An 18,974-nucleotide genomic window follows, 5' to 3' on the forward strand; every position below is an offset into this window, starting at 1 on the left:
CTGAATAAAATGAAATAATAACCTATTAATATATAGAACACACAGCTTTAGAGGTTACACAGCCGTCTCCCTGCTGCCCTGATGTGCATAAATAACATTCAACCCACTACTGCTTTAAAAAAGCAGAGAAGCACAAGCACACACACTTCACAAGACAGCGATGGATAAACTAAAACTTGCTTGGTGGGTGGATGAATGTTTTAACTATTTAAAGGCGGGATGGATGGATGAGTGAGTGGGTGGATGAGTGAGTGGGTGGATGAGTGAGTGGGTAGATTAGTGAGTGGATGAGTAAGTGGGTGGGTGGATGAGTGGGTAGATAAGTGGGTGGATGAGTAAGTGTGTGGGTGGATGAGTGGGTGGATTAGTGAGTGGGTAGATGAGTGGGTGGATGAGTAAGTGGGTAAGTGAGTGGGTAGATGAGTGGGTGGATGAGTAAGTGGGTAAGTGAGTGGGTGGATGAGTGGGTGGGTAGATAAGTGGGTGGATGAGTGAGTGGGTGGATGAGTGGGCGGGTGGATGAGTGGGCGGATTAGTGAGTGGGTAGATGAGTGGGTGGATGAGTAAGTGGGTAAGTGAGTGGCTGGATAAGTGAGTGGGTAGATGAGTGGGTAGATGAGTGGGTGGATGAGGGAGTGGGTGGGTGGATGAGTGAGTGGGTAGATGAGTGGGTGGATGAGTGAGTGGGTAGATGAGTGGTGGATGAGTAAGTGGGTAAGTGGGTGGCTGGATAAGTGAGTGGGTAGATGAGTGGGTGGATAAGTGAGTGGGTAGATAAGTGGGTGGATGAGTGAGTGGGTGGATGAGTGGGCGGGTGGATGAGTGGGCGGATTAGTGAGTGGGTAGATAAGTGGGTGGATGAGTGAGTGGGTAGATGAGTGGGTGGGTGGATGAGTGGGTAGATGAATGGGTGGGTGGGTGTCTGGATGGATGGATGAGTGGGTAGATAGTTGGGTGGGGAGTGTATGAGTGACTGGGTGGATGAGTGGGTGGGTAGATGAGTGGGTGGATGAGTAAGTGGGTGAATAAGTGAGTGGATAAGTAAGTGGGTGACGAGTGGGTGGATAAGTGAGTGGGTAGATGAGTGGGTGGATAAGTGAGTGGGTAGATAAGTGGGTGGATGAGTGAGTGGGTGGATGAGTGGGCGGATTAGTGAGTGGGTAGATGAGTGGGTGGATGAGTAGGTGGGTGGGTGGATGAGTGAGTGGGTAGATGAGTGGGTGGATGAGTAAGTGGGTGAGTGAGTGGGTGGATAAGTGAGTGGGTAGATGAGTGGGTGGATGAGTAAGTGGGTAGATGAGTGGGTGGATAAGTGAGTGGGTAGATAAGTGGGTGGATGAGTGAGTGGGTGGATGAGTGGGCGGGTGGATGAGTGGGCAGATTAGTGAGTGAATGGATGAGTGAGTGGGTAGATGAGTGGGTGGATGAGTAAGTGGGTGGGGAGTGTATGAGTGACTGGGTGGATGAGTGGGTGGGTGGATGAGTGGGTAGATAAGTGGGTGAATTAATTGGTGAATAAATAGGTGGGTGGGATGGATGTTACAAAAAAAGGGATGGATGGATGGATGGCTGGATAAGTGGTTGGATGGGTAGAAGTCTAACACATCTAAGCGAGCGTTCCCACTCGGTGATCACGAGACTCCTCATTCTGCTCTGAAATGTGTTGAGAGTGAAAGGGAATGAAAGCAGGTCTGGGATCAGTGTGAAATGGGTGTGAATGGATCCTGTGGGAACAGTGAGAGCAGAACCCACCTCCTCTTTGTACTTGTTGATGTAAAAATAGAGCTCATTGAGCGCGCTCAGTGTGTTGAACTCGCTGCCATGGAGACGGGACTGCTCCACCAGATAGGCGTCCATGTCTTGATCGCTGATACTCGGCATCTTGCTGATGTCTCTGTAGTACCTGTAAACACACACACACAAAATCAATGCTCTGCTTATTCCCAGTGATCAATGTGAATTTAAAAGCATGATTGTGTGTGTTTTCAAAGGAACAATGTTCATTCCATAACAATATGCACTGGTATGTTTGCCAATCAAAGAATGGATTTAGTGGCCTATTTTTGGTTATTTAAGTGCCTTAGAATGGATCATCATGAACACTGAAAGCTGGAATCTGATTACAAAACAAACTCATCCATTTTGCCAGAGTTTGTAGCAGAACTATATGATTAAAGCCTAAAGTTCACCACGTCATAGACATCAGGTTTTATTTACCTTAAAAAGACCAGATACTGGACACGCAAGAACCTGTGTAGTCTTAATGAAGGAGGCGTGGCCTGCGTATCTGTTAGTCTCAATGGAGAAGGCGTGGCCTGTATATCTGTTAGTCTTAATGAAGGAGGCGTGGCTTGTGTATCTGTAAGTCTTAATGAAGGAGGCACGGCCTGGGTATCTGTCAGTCTTAATGAAGAAGGTGTGGCCAGTGTATCTGTCAGTCTTAACGAAGGAGGCGTGGATTGTGTATCTGTCAGTCTTAACAAAGGAGGCGTGGACTGTGTATGTGTCAGTCTTAATGAAGGAAAGAAGGAAGCGTGGCGTGCATATCTTTTAGTCTCAATAAAGAAGGCGTGGCCTGTATATCTGTCAGTTTTAAAGAAGGAGGCGTGACCTGTTTATCTGTCAGTCTTAATGAAGGAGGTGTGACCTGTTTATCTGTTAGTCTTTTATAAAGGAGGTGTGGCCATGTGTGTCATATAGTATTAAAGAAGATGGTGTGGCTTGTGTATCTGTTAGTATTAAAGGAGGTGTGGCCTGTGTTTGTCAGTCTTAAGAAAGAAGGTGTGGCCTAAGTATCTGTTAGTCCTAATGAAGGAGGTGTGGCCTGTGTATTTGGCAATCTCAGTGAAGGAGGCGTGGTCTGTGTATGTGTTAGTATTAAAGGAGGCATGGCCTAAATATCTGTTAGTCTTAATTAAGAAGGCGTGGCCTGTGTATCCGTCAGTCTCACTGAAGTTGGAATAAATATTTTCCTGTAGTTTCTGTGAATCTAAACATTTCCAAAAAACAATTGTAGATCTTTAAACCCATATTAATTGGATTCTGCTATAATTGTTACACCAAAATGTATCACAAATGACATTTTAGACACAAAATTTGGGTTGGTGTCAGAAGAACCTAAGACGCAAGATAATCCTGTTCTCAGCAGTTTAGCTTTTATCACAACTGAGATTCAAAAACCCTGTTTAGATGTTAATCATCTCAACCAGACCTGTTTGTTGCACACAGTTAATACAACTATCTAATAAAATCACAATTTAGCTTATTTAGTTGGTTGATTGAGACTTAGAGAGTGTACAGACAAAAGTATCGGGACACCTGACTTTTCTAGCCATATCTGTTCCTTCCACAAAGTTGGAGGCACACAATTGAACAGGACGTCTATGGGATGTGGTAGCATTACATTTTGCCTTCACTTGAACAAGGAGACTCAAAACTGTTCCAGCATAACCATGCCCAAGGGGGCTCCATGAAGATACACTTTCCATGGGTTGGAGTAGATGATCTCCTGCTGTAGAGCTCTGACCCCTCATCCCTATTAAATATAAATGAATGTGAATGCTGAATGAACCCAAAGCCTCCTCACCACACCTGGATCAGTACCTCTCTAAACTTCTCTAAACAAATCTAACGGAACATCTTCCAGAAGAGTGAAGGTCATTTTAAAAGCAAATGAGGACTAAATGTGGATGTTCAACAAGTGCTCAGGTGTCCACAATCTTTTGTCCATTTAGTGTCTGTATTTATTTTAAACAAAATAGAACATTGTTGATGGAGCAGAGCTTTTTTTGATCTCATACCTCTCCACCCAGCTCTTGTAATTGGGGATGTCTTTAGCGTAAAGCAGCTTGTTGGACGGCGAGTCTTTGCCTAGACGGTGTTCTGACGTTGAGCAAGAGTCCATGAAGGTCTGAGCCACCACCGACAAGCACGCATCCGTGATACTGCTCTTATGGATATCGAATACAAACTGCGGATTCTTGATGACGTTCACCCAGAACCTTAAAGGCAAACTGCAGAAGAAAAAAACGACATGCAACAGGAAGTGAGATGGGACAGGATTGTAAGCATGTGTATGTTTGTGTGTGTGTGTGTGTGTGTGTGTGCGCGTGTAGTGGCTTACCAGTTGCTCTTCCAGGTGTGACGCACATCTGGGTCACTGATCTGTCTCTTGTCTGCCTGCTCATCCAGAAAGTCGAACATGTACTTAATGGCCAGAGGGAGGGCGCTGCCACGGTGAGCCGTACTGAACACCGTCTCGAACAAATCATCCACAAACTTCTGCAGCGTGCCCTGAACATGCAGCAAATACACGGCTCATGGTTAGAATTTGATGCTCCACTCAACACTCGTGCTATCAGTCTATCACGCATAGTGTTGCCTTATCTTCTCAGTTACGCTCGCTAAGTGCCGCGAGGACGCCGCATTATTCACGTGTAATGCACGGCTTCAGCTCGGCATCGCGCGCCGTATTATACACCGTACATACACGTAGCGCCGCTCGGTGCACGCGATCACACAGCCTTTATGGCCTCTTAATCCTAAATCTGATTTGTGATTAGCTTTAACACTGCTCAGGAATAAATCAGGCCAAGTTTATATACAAGTAACTCAGCTTTATGGACCAGAGTGGAAGTGAGTGAGCTAGAACACGATACGCCGAGAGAGAGAGAGAGAGAGAGAGAGAGAGAGAGAGAGGATTGATAGAGGAATAAAAGCATATTGAATAAATTGAGACTGGATGGATAAAAAGATGATTAGATGGATAAATGGAGATATAGATGGATGGTTTGGTTGGATGGAGAGAGATATAGATTGGTGGTTGGATGGATTAAAGAAAGGTTTCATAGAAGGATGGATGGATGGACGGGTAGATAGACGGATGAATTATTAAATGGATTGAAAATATGTGAAACGATGGCGAGATAAAAGAATTAATGATTGGATTAATATTTGCTTTTTGGCTGCATAGAAGGATTGATAGGTGAATAGATGAATTGCTGGGTGTATGAATGAATGAATGAATGAATGAATGGATGGATAAATAAATGGCTAAATTAGGTGTATGAATTTTAGGTGTATGAATAAATGTATGGATGGATGAATGGGTTGATAGATGGATGGATGGATGATAGGTATATGAATAAATAAATGGATGAATGGATGGATGGATAGTTATATGAATAAATAAATGGATGAATGGATGGATGGATAGGTATATGAATAAATAAATGGATGAATGGATGGATGGATAGGTATATGAATAAATAAATGGATGAATGGATGGATGGATAGGTATATGAATAAATAAATGGATGAATGGATGGATGGATAGGTATATGAATAAATAAATGGATGGTGTATGAATAAATGGATAGATGGTTTAACATATGAATAGATAGATAAATGGATGAGTGTATGGATAGATGGATGGATGGATTATTGAATGATTTAATGGATGAATAGATTGATAAATGGATGAGGGTATGAATGGATGGATGGATGGATAAGTGTATGAATTGATAGATGGATGGATAGACAAATGGGTCAATGAATGAGTTAATGGATAAATGGATGTATGGATGTACTAATAGCTGGATAAAGAGATGGGTGTATGAATGAACAGATGGATGGATAAATGGATAGATAAATGGATGAATGGATGGATTAATATATGGATAATGGATTAGTGTATTTCAGTGAAATTGATAGATGATTGGATGGGGAGATGGAGGAATGTATAAAAGGAAGAATCTATAGATTGAGGAGTCTTGGACAGATGTTTGGTTGAGCAGATGTAAGATTACAGCTAAACTGACAGCTATGGAAAGTTTGGGTAGAAACACCAAGAAAATCTTTGATAAATCCCACAGGAGACATCAGTTCATGTCTGGATACCTTGGTGGCCAGAAGGCGCGTGAGGTAAATCTCAGACACCATCTTGCTGCTGCGGTCTCCTTCACGCTGGTCTGCGTGCTCGTGGTTTTTTACCAGGTGCCACAGTTTGGTTCCAGTCTCCTGGTCAGGGGTGATCATCGGTGCTCGAGAACGCAGGCTATCCGGACTGCTGGAAGTCCTGAGCAAGCTCTCTATAACGGGGAACAGCACATAACAGCCATACGACGTCAAATCACGGCCTGGTACACAATATACCTTCAGTGAAGAAAATTACTGTCCATGTCCTTTGTTCAAGTTTAGATCCGTGATTTCTTTTATAGCGAGAATTAAAATGTCTACAGAAATCAAATGTTCCAAATCTTTCTTATTGTAAAGAGATTTAACAGCCTGCGTCCAGCAGGTGCTTGGGTTCAGACTTCAGCCGCCATTTTTAAGCAATAATTTCAGGTCTTTGTGCCTCTTTGAGTCTCAATAACTGCTTTCTGGGACTCGTGTAAGAAAACCGAACAGGAACAAAAAAAACGGTAACACAGCACCGAGCAGGTCTTCAAGAAGAATGAATTGACCTTGTCACAATGATCTGAGGTGAACAGTGGTGTTTTTCTGAGAACAAAAATCGATCAAGTTGGAGCCGGATCGGTGAAAAGAGACCATTTCTGGCCAAGGTAGTGTGGGATATGATGGGTAAAAGGAGAAGATGACGAGGCTCTGTCAGACTGGAAGTTGATGAGAAAGGAGAGAAAAGGAGAGGAAGAGAAGATGGAGCGTACCGTATCGACTGAGCGAGCGCGTAAATGTGAAAGAGTTGGCGATGTTGTAGGCAGACACTTGTTTCTGAACCAGAGCCACCACTGAGCCATCTGTCACCTGTGCAAATAAAGAGACAGACGAGAGACGAGAATCAGTATCTAATACAAGAAACATCTGTAGGTGTCACATGTTTGTCAGAGACTCCACGCTGTTCCGACCTGGTAATGCGCCAGAGTGTTCAATCGTTTCCAGTCGCTCTCGATCTTCGTGGTGACGTCCTCGTCTTGAAGGATGATTCTCGTGAGCCGGCCCTGTCTCCATTCTAATGAGACAAAATGAGAAGTCATGGAGCACGTATTGAAAGCTAACCACTGATTAGTATCCAGTCATTGCACAACAGTCGAACAACGTGTCCTCGAGTGACCCCGAAATGATTCATCTAAATTATAAGAGAAAAAAATAAAAAAGAACGACTAGACGGTTTATTTTTACATTATCAAAAAAAACGGAATGATAGCAAAGAAAACAGCAAAATGTTTGATGGGACTTTTAATCTCACATCTCCACAAATCACTAAGCTGCCATTACAGCTTTATCGTCATGGTGACGCCTCAGTCGGTGGTATTTTGCTGTGCATTTTGGCCTATATATATATATATATATATATATATATATATATATATATATATATATATATATATATATATATACACACACACACACACACACACACACACACACACACACACACACACACAATATCTCACAAAAGTGAGTGCACCCTTCACATTTCAGCAAGCATTTCATTACATCTTTTTAAGGGAAAATACTATAGAAATGAAACTTGGATATATTTTGGAGAAGTCAAGGTGCAGCTCTGTAGCAGTACAGATTTACTGTCCTCTAAAAATAACAACATTCAGTATTATGGTCTAAATACCTGCCAACAAAAGTGAGTACACCCTCAGTGAACATGTGTTTAAAGTGTGAATATTGTGTGTGAGCACATTGTTATCCAGCGCTGCTTTAATTCTTCTGGGTATGTTATTCACCAGAGCTGCACAGGTTGTCGCTGGGATCCTCTTTCACTCCTCCATAATGACGTCACGGAGCTGCTGGATGTTACACACATGGAGCTTCTCCACCTTCCGCTTGAAGATCACCACAGGTTCTCAATAGAGTTCAGATCTGGAGATATACTTGGCCACTCCATCACCTTCACCTTTAGCTTCCTCAGCAAGGCAGTTTTTATCTTGTGTGTCTGGGGTCTTTATTATAATGGAAAACTGCCGTTCAGCCCAGTTTCTGAAGTGACTTCATCATGTTCTGCTTCAAAATGTCACAGTAAATGTTTCTCAATGAACCGCAGCTCCTCAGTACCAGCAGCTCTCAAGCAGCCCCAGACCATGATGCTGCCACCACCATGCTTGACTGTAGGCAACACACAATTTTCTTGGTGCTCCTCACCAGGGGTCACCACACATGCTGGACATCATCTGAGCCAAACAAGTTTCTTAATTTTATCAGACCACAGGACATGGTTCTGGTAATTCATGCTCTTGGACAGGTCGTCTTCAGCAAACTGTTTGTCGATTTGTTTGTGAACTGTTTGTGAGCAGCTTCAGAGGAGGAAGTGAGTGGAATCCGTCTCAGAAAACCTCTGTATGACCCTGACCACTGTACTGTAACTCAGTTTCAGGGTGAGACTGATCTTCTTACAGCCTCTGCATCTTTGTGGAGAGCAACAATCCTAATTCTCAAATCCTCAGAGACTCTTTACCATGAGGTCCATGTAGAACATCCAGTGGTCAGTATGAGAGAATTGGACTCAAAGCACCAAATTTAAACTGCTCTAATACAAGATTCACACATTTGTATGGTTCTGACAAGCAGACAAGAACATGAACATGATGAATAAGACGTGTTTACACCATGTACAGCTGTTTTATATATATAAATTGATAGAGTAAATATACCCTGAAATGGTTATGTAAACGTGTTTCCATGGCGACGTTCTAACATTATGATATAACGATTTTAGAGGTTTGACCAGAAGAACATGAATCACATTATATGGAAGCATAAAAATGTATATAATGTATAATGTTATGGAATAATGATGTGCTACAGTGATGCAGGAGGCAGTGGAGGTTTCTGGAGTATAAAATCCTCTGCTTTATGCTATTTATCATGAAGTCCACTGCTAAATACTGTGTGAATGCACGATGTATGAGACGCGACGCGTTCGTACCGAGGTCCATGTCATCGGCTTGTGGTCTCTGCGAGTATGGGATCCCTTTATACACCGCGTCCAGCAGCTTGTCCTTCACCTGAGTCACTGTATCACAGTTCAGGACCTTCACTGGGACCTCAGTACCTGCGTCTCCCTCTGGAGGAATGCACATCAGGGTCTGGGAGACAGAACCATAATAATGGAAGGTCAGATTGCAGCAATTAGGAGTAAAGAAACAGTTTAAGCACAGGTTCAAGTTTAAAATAAAGAAGGACTGCATTTCCATTCAAAGCAGAACATTTAAGGTGATTTTTTTGGAGGCCACGCCGATCGATCAAAACTCTTTTAGAACGATCAATCAACATATCGATATAAAGATTAAACGCTATGCCGCTGCAGAATACGCGGCCGGCTGGTTTCATGGTTGGCACATCGAAAAGCTTTTAGAAAACATTCACAAATCGATACGGGATGTGAGAGTAATGAGAACGTGAAGTTCATATGCTGTAGGTGAAAGACAGGAAGCCACCGAGTCACAGTTATAATCACTTTTAAACACCTTTATTTCTCCACCACCAGGTGGTTTTGTTTAAAGTTAACCCAAGCATAAGATGAGCAGGATTTACCAACACACACACACACACACACACACACACACACACACACACACCTGTCCATCACACCCATATGTAGACCATGTGCAAACTGTTGCAATAAAAATGGAAGCATATTCATTATATAAACACCTGACCATAAAAGTTGTTATAATTAACCTCCACTCTTCTGGGAAGATGTTCCACTAGATTGTGTTAGTAAAGTCAGGTACTGATGTAGGTGAGGTGAGGAGGCCTGTGGTGCGATCAGTGTGAAAAATCCATCCCAAATATCAGGAGATCTTCCACGTTAACCAAACAAGCAAATGGTTTTGTACAGTGCTTGGACCCCTATGATTGCCATTATTGGTGTTATTTTCAGGTAACATCATCAGCGCACAGATTTGATGCACAGTCCAATACACACTGATTCAACCGATACAAACTCAGTGCTCAAAGTTCAGTTTTGTTTTGCCGTGTGTTCACACTAATACGCTTTCGTCTGAAAACTAATTTTCCGTCCACGAAAACGTAGCTTTTTCAAAAACGATCTTCAAAGTGGATACATTTAACTTTCGGGAAAAAAAAAAAAAAAAAAGCGCTGACACGCTCTTTGATCTTCAATATATGACTTCATACGCAGGTGTTCCCTCATAAAATCAGAAATTCATTTGACCTTGACCTTCAGGAGCACATGTTAAGGTCTAAGTGCTAAGACATCTGCATGACTTCACTGTGTATTGATCCCACTAAGCTGATCTACGCTGAATAGACTGGCATCGAACGGTCGCTGATCTCCTGCAGCTTCAACGGAGACGACTAGACTTCTCTTTCTCTCACTCTGTACATCAAACAAATTCTACTGAAAACATGCTGAAGGTTTCACATGAACCGTTTTGACCTGCAGAGTTTTTATAAGGTGCAGGTCATGTGTGTTTAAATAAATCAGTAATGGTTTTAAAGTGCAGCGGTTCCTGGCAGGAGTGGTGTGGGAGTGGACGACCAGGAGCCAGAGGAAAGGTCTGGGTTTTTTTTTTAATAGGCAGCATGAGAAATCTGTGAGTTGGTGTCATTAATGGCTTGAGCAGGTTGAACCACTCGCTTTACTGTTTACGAAAAGCTTAAAGTCTTATTTAATAAATCAGAGTGTGATTTTAACCCATTCAAATCCGGGACTGGTTCTCAGAGCACAGCGTTTAGTATTTCGTAGAGGAAATATTTAATGCATTTTTCTTTTTTACTGAAATTCGATATATTTATAAAAAAAAAAAAAAAAAAAAACCTCAGAAAAAAAAAATCTGCCTATAAAAATAAGCATCATGGGAGAAAACAAGATCTGGTCAGACTGGAAGGAATTACAAAAAAATATATATAAAATGCAAATACAAATATATTGTATAATTGATAGTCAAGAATTTTCGATAAACTGCGAAAGTAAATAATTCATCGCTTTCCTAAAACTTTTCTCAGATGGAAAATTTCCTTGTACGTTACATGCGACGCGATTAAGACCTGTGTGCGTCCAAGAAAGGGTAATTAGCGTCAAAACCGCTGCATTGAGAAGCATTCTTCTGCTTTCTGTAAACCCTTGAAATCACGTCTGACTGGGAAATAAAAGCGTCTAGCCGTTCAGGTTATAACGTGGTATAAAGTGATGCTTTGCACAACTTGGCTTCTTTATATAAGACTTTTTTCCTCCTTGGACTCTCTGAGACGCAGCAATTATTACCGTAATTTCCGTACTGTGGGCGGGACTAAATTCTGGTCCAGAAACCAGGACAAAAATCTAAAAAAGACTACCGTAATTTCCGGACTATAAAGCGCACCCATATATAAGCCACACCCACTGAATTTGACAAAGATGTTTATTTTGAACATAAATACGCCGCACCTGTCTATAAGCCGCAGGTGTCTACACTGAAACTAATGAACTTTACACAGGCTTTAATGAAAGACAGTGTCTGTTACACGGCTTGTATCTAAACAGTAGCCTAACAAGAAAGTCATTGTTCACTGTCTTCCTCCTTCCTTTTACAACTATTTCTCTCTGGAGTTTATCTTTTGGCATCGTCGTGCGTTTAAAAATCACCATCGGTGAATCTTTTCTTCCGATACCGTGCAGCTCAGAACACAGGTGAAGTGTGTTTTCATGCCCGGTTGTTTTCAGCGTGACGAATGATTCGCATTTCCTGTAGACAGTCCGAGTGAGCGGCAGGTCAAACTTCAGAGGAAAATCATCCATATTTATGATGTGCTGCGGCCCGATTCAGTGGGAGCGCATCTGATTTAATATAAAGAGTTTCATTGGTTCACCTGAACCTGTTCTGCAATTTCATTGGTCTAATGTTATGGGGTTTAGTGTTTTGGCTGGTAGTTTGGAAAAATCCATTAATTAGCCGCTTCGTTGTTTAAGCAGCGGAAAAAAGTAGCGGCTTATAGAATATATAAGAATATATTGATGTATATAGAATATATAGAATATATTGGTGATGATGCTGGCAGTGGTGGCACTTGCAAAACTGGTCATTTTAATCCACCTTTTATTCGCACTCCTGTTTCTTGTGCCCTCTCTCTGCATTCGCTCCACGGCCTGTCCTCGTCTGTCTGATGGGCGTCGGCGCTCGGGCAGGCGTATATATTTCAGCGGCAGCCGGGGAGCTGAAACCTTAGTAACTCATCTATCATAACGGCGGAGAAGGGAGTGTGCGCCGAGCCCTGAATAACACCGGGGGTTTAAGCTAACCTTCAGACTCCGCCGACTGAATGTTAATGGGAGTAAAACGGCACTGCTCGAAAACACGGCCATCGATCCGGCGATCCGTTATAGTGCACTTGTAAGATACATCATTCGCTCGCCGGTCGCTCTGGTGCGTGTCCGCGTATCGAACCGGAGTCAAACACCTGGCCCCAGTGGATCTGGGTGGTAAAGGTGGTGGTGGTGGTGGGGGTTGTGATGGGAAACAGGAGAGGCATTATGGGAGTGCACACACACACACACACACACACACACACACACTAGGGACACACACTGACCAGCTGCTTGTAGTCGATTTGCTGTCGGATGAGCTTGTCCTCGCTGAGCGAGTAGCGCGCCTCGCCGGTGATGGCGTCGATCGGCCCTTTCTCCATCTGCTGCTTTATAGCGCAGTACAGCATGAATAAAGGCTCTCCTGCACACTCCTGCAAAAAAAAAAAAAAAAGCAATCAAATGTGTCGCAAATCAAATGCATTAATTTCATGAGTTACGGACGGAAATAAAACAGGTACATAAGACAGGAAAATGTAAGACAGCGAGAGAAAAAGGAAGAGTGGAAGCGGTGAACAGAGAGAATTCAGATGCCTGATAACGTTCCTTTTTAGTCGGCATTTGCAAGGAAGCGAAAGGACTCGCCAATTATCCACTTAAAAGCTATTGATGACTAAGCAGCGATACTGAAGGAAGGCTGTTATTTAGTCCTTAGGCTAGATTAGCTTGACGTTATTAATTACGGCCTGACATCCTGATGCACGCTCGGCTACACGTGCATACAGACCCCGCACCAGGGAGGGGGGGTGACGAAGAGAGAGAAAAAGAAATAGAGAGAGATGGAGAGAGTGAGAGAAATACGAGCAGACAATTGTAAACACTCTTCATTCTGATTGGTCCGCTGATCGTCGTTCCCAGATGTAATTTACATATTTATCCACTTGTTCTGAAATGTCGTTTCCACAGAGACCTCTATAGCAGGCGTTCTACATCACCCGAATCTAATATTCTACAGATTTCCCATGGACCCCTGAGCAAGGCCCTTAACTCCCGAAGGAGTCTCCAGTTTCAGCGGATGTTAAATCAGCGTTTATAATTTCAAGAGATGAAAAGAAGAGAGTTTTGCTGCGTAAAAGTCTGTTTGTAGCTGCTATAACATAAGTGATAAAGAAATAAAAGATCATATTCGCAACATTACGTGCAACAATAAACAGATAAAAATGTCATTGTTGACAAATCAGTGTAGTGAGTTACACACAATAATGCGGACGAATCCCACGATACGGTCAAAAGTATATGGACACCAGAGTATTCGATTGGTGTGTGATTTTTGAACATCTCAATATGTACATTTATTTACATTTTCTCTCTTTTTTTAATTAATTTATTTATTTTTTTACTTTGACTGTGAGCAACTGGAACCAAACATTTTTTCCCCTGAGGGATCAATAAAGTGTTGATTGATTTTGATGATTGATTGATAACCTCCACTCTATTGGGAAGATGTTCCACTAGATTTCGTGGAGATTCATTCAGCCACTTAGTAAAGTCAGATGTAGGTACTGATGTAGGTGTGAAGGTGAGGAAGTCTGGGGTCATGCCAATAGTGTTGAAGCTCTTTAGAGGGAGATCTTCCACTCCAACCCGTGTAAAGCGTATCTTCATGAAGCTGGCTTTGTGCACAGGGGCATCGTCATGGTGGAACAGGTTTGGGTCACCTAGTTTAAGCAAAGACGTCCTACATAATTGTGCGCCTCCAGATTTGTTTGGAGAAGAATCAAACACGGCTAAAAAAAAAAAAGTCAGGTGCCCCAATACTTTTGGGCAAAAAGGGTCTTTACAGATGCATGTTTATTATTTTCTTCGTCTGAAGAGACGTCTGAGTGACTGGTAGGAACCTACAATACCAACATGGATAAATTGTATAGTTTTTAGAAGGATATGGAGACACTTGGAGGCTGAGCCTTGAGAAAAGCTTGTGGAATGATCTCATCATCTGCACCGATTGGACATAAACCTTCAGCATTTATCTATGAGTGCATTTCAAGGAGCGTTTCTACCATCTACCAGGCCTGATGTGAGGGACCTGACCAGGGGTTCGGCTGAGCAGCATGACTGCAGCTTTGCAGCGAGGCGAACATTGTTGCTCGTGTAGGAACCACCTGACAGGATGTGGGTTTGGATGAATGCCCAGCTGGACCCTAAGGGATTGTTTGGAGTCTGCGGAGAAACTGTAGCATTCCTGAAGCCTTGCAGCATGAGCCAGATCCACCTCCACACCACCAGCATGTGGAAGCATCTTCCCAGCAGGGAGATGGCAAATCTCAAACCTGTACTGTTCCGTCGAGCTTCAAAGATTATTAAGGAAAAAAAACGACAATGGAAATTCTGGCAAACCTTGAGGAAGCGATGCAGAAGGAACGTGAACCAGTTGGTGAGCATCTTCTCAGCCACGGATTCCGTTCTGCAAAAAAGAGAGAGATGCAGCATGTTAACAATTCCTTTGATTCGTTTTTTTTATCTATTCTTCTGTATTTTTTTTTTTTTCATGCTTCCTATTTTTGGAGTCTGAAATAAGACGGATTCGACTCGGCCAAGAATTTCCGACATTTTTGGAGAAAGCTGTGGGAAATAACAGGCGTGCCATAATTCAGCCTGGTTTCTGGAAACCTCACTGGCTGAAGATGAAGAGGTGCTGCTTGCCTCAGGTGCTGGTTATGTTTCTGTTTTAGTGTTCCTGGCTTTAAAAACAGCATTTCACACTACTGCACATGGAACCTAATCAGATTAGACAGGCAAAGCTCCGGCCTGGTTTAGATCTTACTTGACAATCAATTGCTGGATTTTTCGCAGGCTTACGGGATTCTTCATGGTTTAGAATGTTGAAATATGGTGTTCCACACAATTCAGTTTGAGGCCCCTTTACAATTCCCTCTTTTTTTATTAAATACCCATTAAATTTGATACTTTATTTCCAGGCAAGTGAGCAATTTTTGAGTCTTATATCATTTTCATGATTTGAACTACACAATATGGACAGAGCTTTTGGGACTTTGTGGTTCTTCACCACACAAATGTTTCCTCCTGCTATAGAGAACTAAACTTAATTGAACATGAATGAATGTGAACTTTGACTGCACCCAGGCCTCCTCACCTTCTCACCAACATTAGTACCTGACTTCACTAACACCTTTGTGGCCAAAGGAACCCTATCAGAGCAGGAACACTCTATAGACTCTCCAGCAGAATGATCTCCCTCTGTTTTGGAAAACCCAAAATGATCTCACCGTCGCAGGAGCAGCTTTGGATGGTTACGGTTCTCCAGGTTCTTCTCAATGAGGTCAGCCAGAAGCTGCTTGAGCACCACGGTGGCGTATTCCATCCTACCCTGCAGCGCCGCCATGAGAAGAGATGCCACGTTGCCTCGGTCCCGCATGGAGAAAGACCTCTGGGCTTCCAGCGTATGGATGAACATCAACAGGAACATCTTGTTGTGGAGGAGCTGGCTGAAGAGACGCAAGGCCTTCTCAACGTTAGCTGGAGACTGCAGAAGGAAGAAAAAGGGGAGGAGAGTGAGAGGAAAAATAGATGTCTGGATTAAATAACAGCAGAAAGAAAGAAATAGCGACTCAATGAGCTGAAGGAAACGATGGAGAACAATGGGACGGAGGAATGAATGTGCTATTTTTCGCACGGCTGCTTCCTGCACCCAGGATCGTCACAAGCGCTCGTTCTTTCCTGCTGACTATTTTCTCAATGTTCTTTTTCAGAAGGCACGTCGCTAGACGCCTGTTCCGCAGGGTCTTTGCTGGGCTCTGGATTTGGGTGTGTGTCAGAGGTTTTAATTAAAAAGCATGTTTGCTCTGAAACACACTACTGAGGTAGATTCTAGAGCTTAGGGAAGCTTTCTAAAGCACATCCTAGAGCTTTTATCCTCTTCTTCTCCCTCCTGATGAAGGATTAAAATAAAAAAACAAGGAGGGAGTGGAGGAGGAGCTGAGCTCTTACAACCAAGTCACTGCATATCCAAGTGTCAGACAACACCTAGGGAGGGAGGAAGGAATAGACAGACAAACAGGCAGACAGAGAGGCAGAAAAGAGGCAGACAGACAAATAGTCAGATAGACAAGCAAACAGACAGACTGACAGATAGGCAGACAGACGGACCAGACCAGACATATGGGCAAACAGTAAGACAGACAGACAGATAAGCAGACAGACAGATATGCTGACAGAAAGGCAGACAGGCAGAACAGTGGGCAGACAGACAGACCAACAGATATGCAGACAGATAGGCAGACAGATAAGGAGACAGGCAGGCAGACAGAAAGACAGGCAATTAGGGCAGACACACACAGACAGACAGACAGATAGGCAATCAGGGCAGACAGACACACACATACACAGTCAGAAAGACAGACAGACACACAGACAGATAGAGAGTTAGGCAATCAGAGAAGCAGACAGGCAACCAGACAGACAGACAGACAGACAGACACACACACACACACACACACACACACACACACACAGACAGGCAAGCAGGCAGACAGTCAGTCTGAAAAACAGGTAGACAGAATGAACTACCCCAAAGAGAAATGCCATTTTTAAGCCTTTGTTTTGAACTCACATCCAGCTCCTTCAGTACCGGGTGCTCCTCAATGCCAGGAAACATCACCCTCATCGTGTAGGTACGATACTCCAGGAAAGGGATCTTCACACCATCCATGTCATTGGTGAGCTCCTGGATGTCTGTCTGCAGTTCGGCGAACGCTGGAGGACAGGAAGGTCACGTCGATGAAGTTATAACTCTTGAAACACATCAATCCCATTTCTGAGTATGAACTGTTTGCACTGTAAGTGTACATCAGCGAGTCAGAGGGAGTGTGAGGGTGAAATCGCGAGGCCTCGCCGTAAAACGCATTAAACAGCGCTGAATAAATCTCCCAGAATCAAAACAACTCCGACTTCTGCAACCGCTCACAAGTCTAAAGCCAGAAATAAAGCCAGCTTCAAACACTGAGCATCATTATGACATGACCTAGTTCAATCACTCGCCTCACACACACACACACACACACACACACACACACACACACACACACAGAAGAGCATTTGCAGTGGGAGCGATAATCCTGAGACAGACGCCGGAGAATTTAAAGCGGCTGAAGCAGATATTGTAAACGATCAACTGTAAAGTACAGGTTCAGTCTTCTTCTTTCATATTAAAACATTAGCAGCCAATTAGAAACCTTTTAACTCCACGAGATTCGGCAAAGATAAGAGCGATACAGAAACTGCCTCGACCATGACCACTCCGAATGAGCAGCTAGCGAGCTCAACATGCTAGTCACCATCAATTAATACACTTAGTGGACAATTTTTGTGCAGAAGCAAAAGAGAAATGTAATGTTCAATGCGTTTGTCTCAAAGGAAGAAAGAAAGAAGGAATGAAAGTAAAGAAAATCCCTTTTAAATTAACATTATATTTTTTATACATTAAAAGTATTTGGACACCTGATTTTTCCAGCCATATGTGGCTGTTACCACAAAGTTGGAGGTGCACATTGTGTAGGATGTATAGGACATCGTATAGGATGTTCCTGTATGTTGTAGCATGTTGTCAGGTGTCCGCAAACTGTTAACCATATAGTGTATGTGAAATGATGACCAAAGCTGTAGATTTAAAGATCGTAAGCAACAGAAGCGCTAGTTTTTTTGCTAGCAATCCATATGAGCTAACAGTGTTTAGGTGTATTTAAGTATGTTTATATATATCTAAGTAAAAAACTAAATGGAAAAAAAGTTTTTCGTAGGCAAAAACAAAAAACTGTGGGCGGGACTAAATTGTTGTCCAAAAACCAGGACAAAAATCTAAAAAAGACTACCGTAATTTCTGGACTATTAACCGCACTAAAATATAAGCCGCACCCACTGAATTTTACAAAGATGTTTATTTTGAACATAAATAAGCCGCATGTCTACACTGAAACTAATGAACTTTACACAGGCTTTAATGAAAGACAGTGTCTGTTACACGGCTTGTATCTAAACAGTAGCCTACCAAGAAAGTCATTGTTCACTGTCTTCCTCCTTCCTTTCACAACTATTTCTCTCTGGAGTTTATCTTTTGGCATCATCGTGCGTTTAAAAATCACCATCGGTGAATCTTTTCTCCCGATGCCGTGCAGCTCAGAACACAGGTGAAGTGTGTTTTCATGCCCGGTTGTTTTCAGCGTAACGAATGATTCACATTTCCTGTAGACAGTCCGAGTGAGCGGCAGGTCAAACTTCAGAGGAACATCATCCATATTTATGATGTGGTGCGACCCGATTCAGTGGGAGCGCATCTGATTTAATATAAAGAGTTTCATTGGTTCACCTGAACCCGTTCTGCAATTTCATTGGTCTAATTTTATGGGGCTCAGTTTTTTGGCTTGAAGTTTGTGAAACCGGGAAAAACCCCGGAAAAATCCATAAATTAGCATGGGAAAAAAGTAGCAGTTTATAGTCCGGAAAATACGGTACATCTACACCAATCCGGATCATTTGAAAACGAAAAACACTCCGTGTCCACACTTTGGTTTTCAGTCGGTTTTCCAAAAGACGCTTTTCCACACTGAAACGTCTGAAAGCGCTCACGCCACTATACTGCACATGAGCAAAACGTAAGACGATTCGGACCTCGAGTCATTTCCGCTTGCCGTTTATTTACTTTCCGACTCTTTGAAACGTTCAAAAAATGCGTAACTGT

General features: G+C 42.8%; 1 protein-coding gene across 1 annotated transcript in view; it reads right to left on the minus strand.

The window, feature by feature from the left end:
* The window catches only part of plxna3 (plexin A3), a 169,802-nt gene that overhangs the window by 4,751 nt on the left and 146,077 nt on the right, over window positions 1–18,974 (minus strand). The window contains exons 21-31 of the mRNA XM_046870918.1: window positions 16,851–16,993; window positions 15,508–15,764; window positions 14,618–14,684; window positions 12,508–12,654; window positions 8,900–9,059; window positions 6,867–6,970; window positions 6,669–6,765; window positions 5,899–6,089; window positions 4,124–4,293; window positions 3,801–4,013; window positions 1,753–1,903 (exon numbers count right to left, since the gene is read on the minus strand). Of these exons, the coding sequence (XP_046726874.1) occupies window positions 1,753–1,903; window positions 3,801–4,013; window positions 4,124–4,293; window positions 5,899–6,089; window positions 6,669–6,765; window positions 6,867–6,970; window positions 8,900–9,059; window positions 12,508–12,654; window positions 14,618–14,684; window positions 15,508–15,764; window positions 16,851–16,993 (1,700 nt within the window). The remainder of the gene's footprint in view (window positions 1–1,752; window positions 1,904–3,800; window positions 4,014–4,123; window positions 4,294–5,898; window positions 6,090–6,668; window positions 6,766–6,866; window positions 6,971–8,899; window positions 9,060–12,507; window positions 12,655–14,617; window positions 14,685–15,507; window positions 15,765–16,850; window positions 16,994–18,974) is intronic.

The sequence above is a fragment of the Silurus meridionalis genome, chromosome 17 (genome assembly GCF_014805685.1).
Source record: "Silurus meridionalis isolate SWU-2019-XX chromosome 17, ASM1480568v1, whole genome shotgun sequence".
NCBI lineage: Eukaryota > Metazoa > Chordata > Actinopteri > Siluriformes > Siluridae > Silurus > Silurus meridionalis.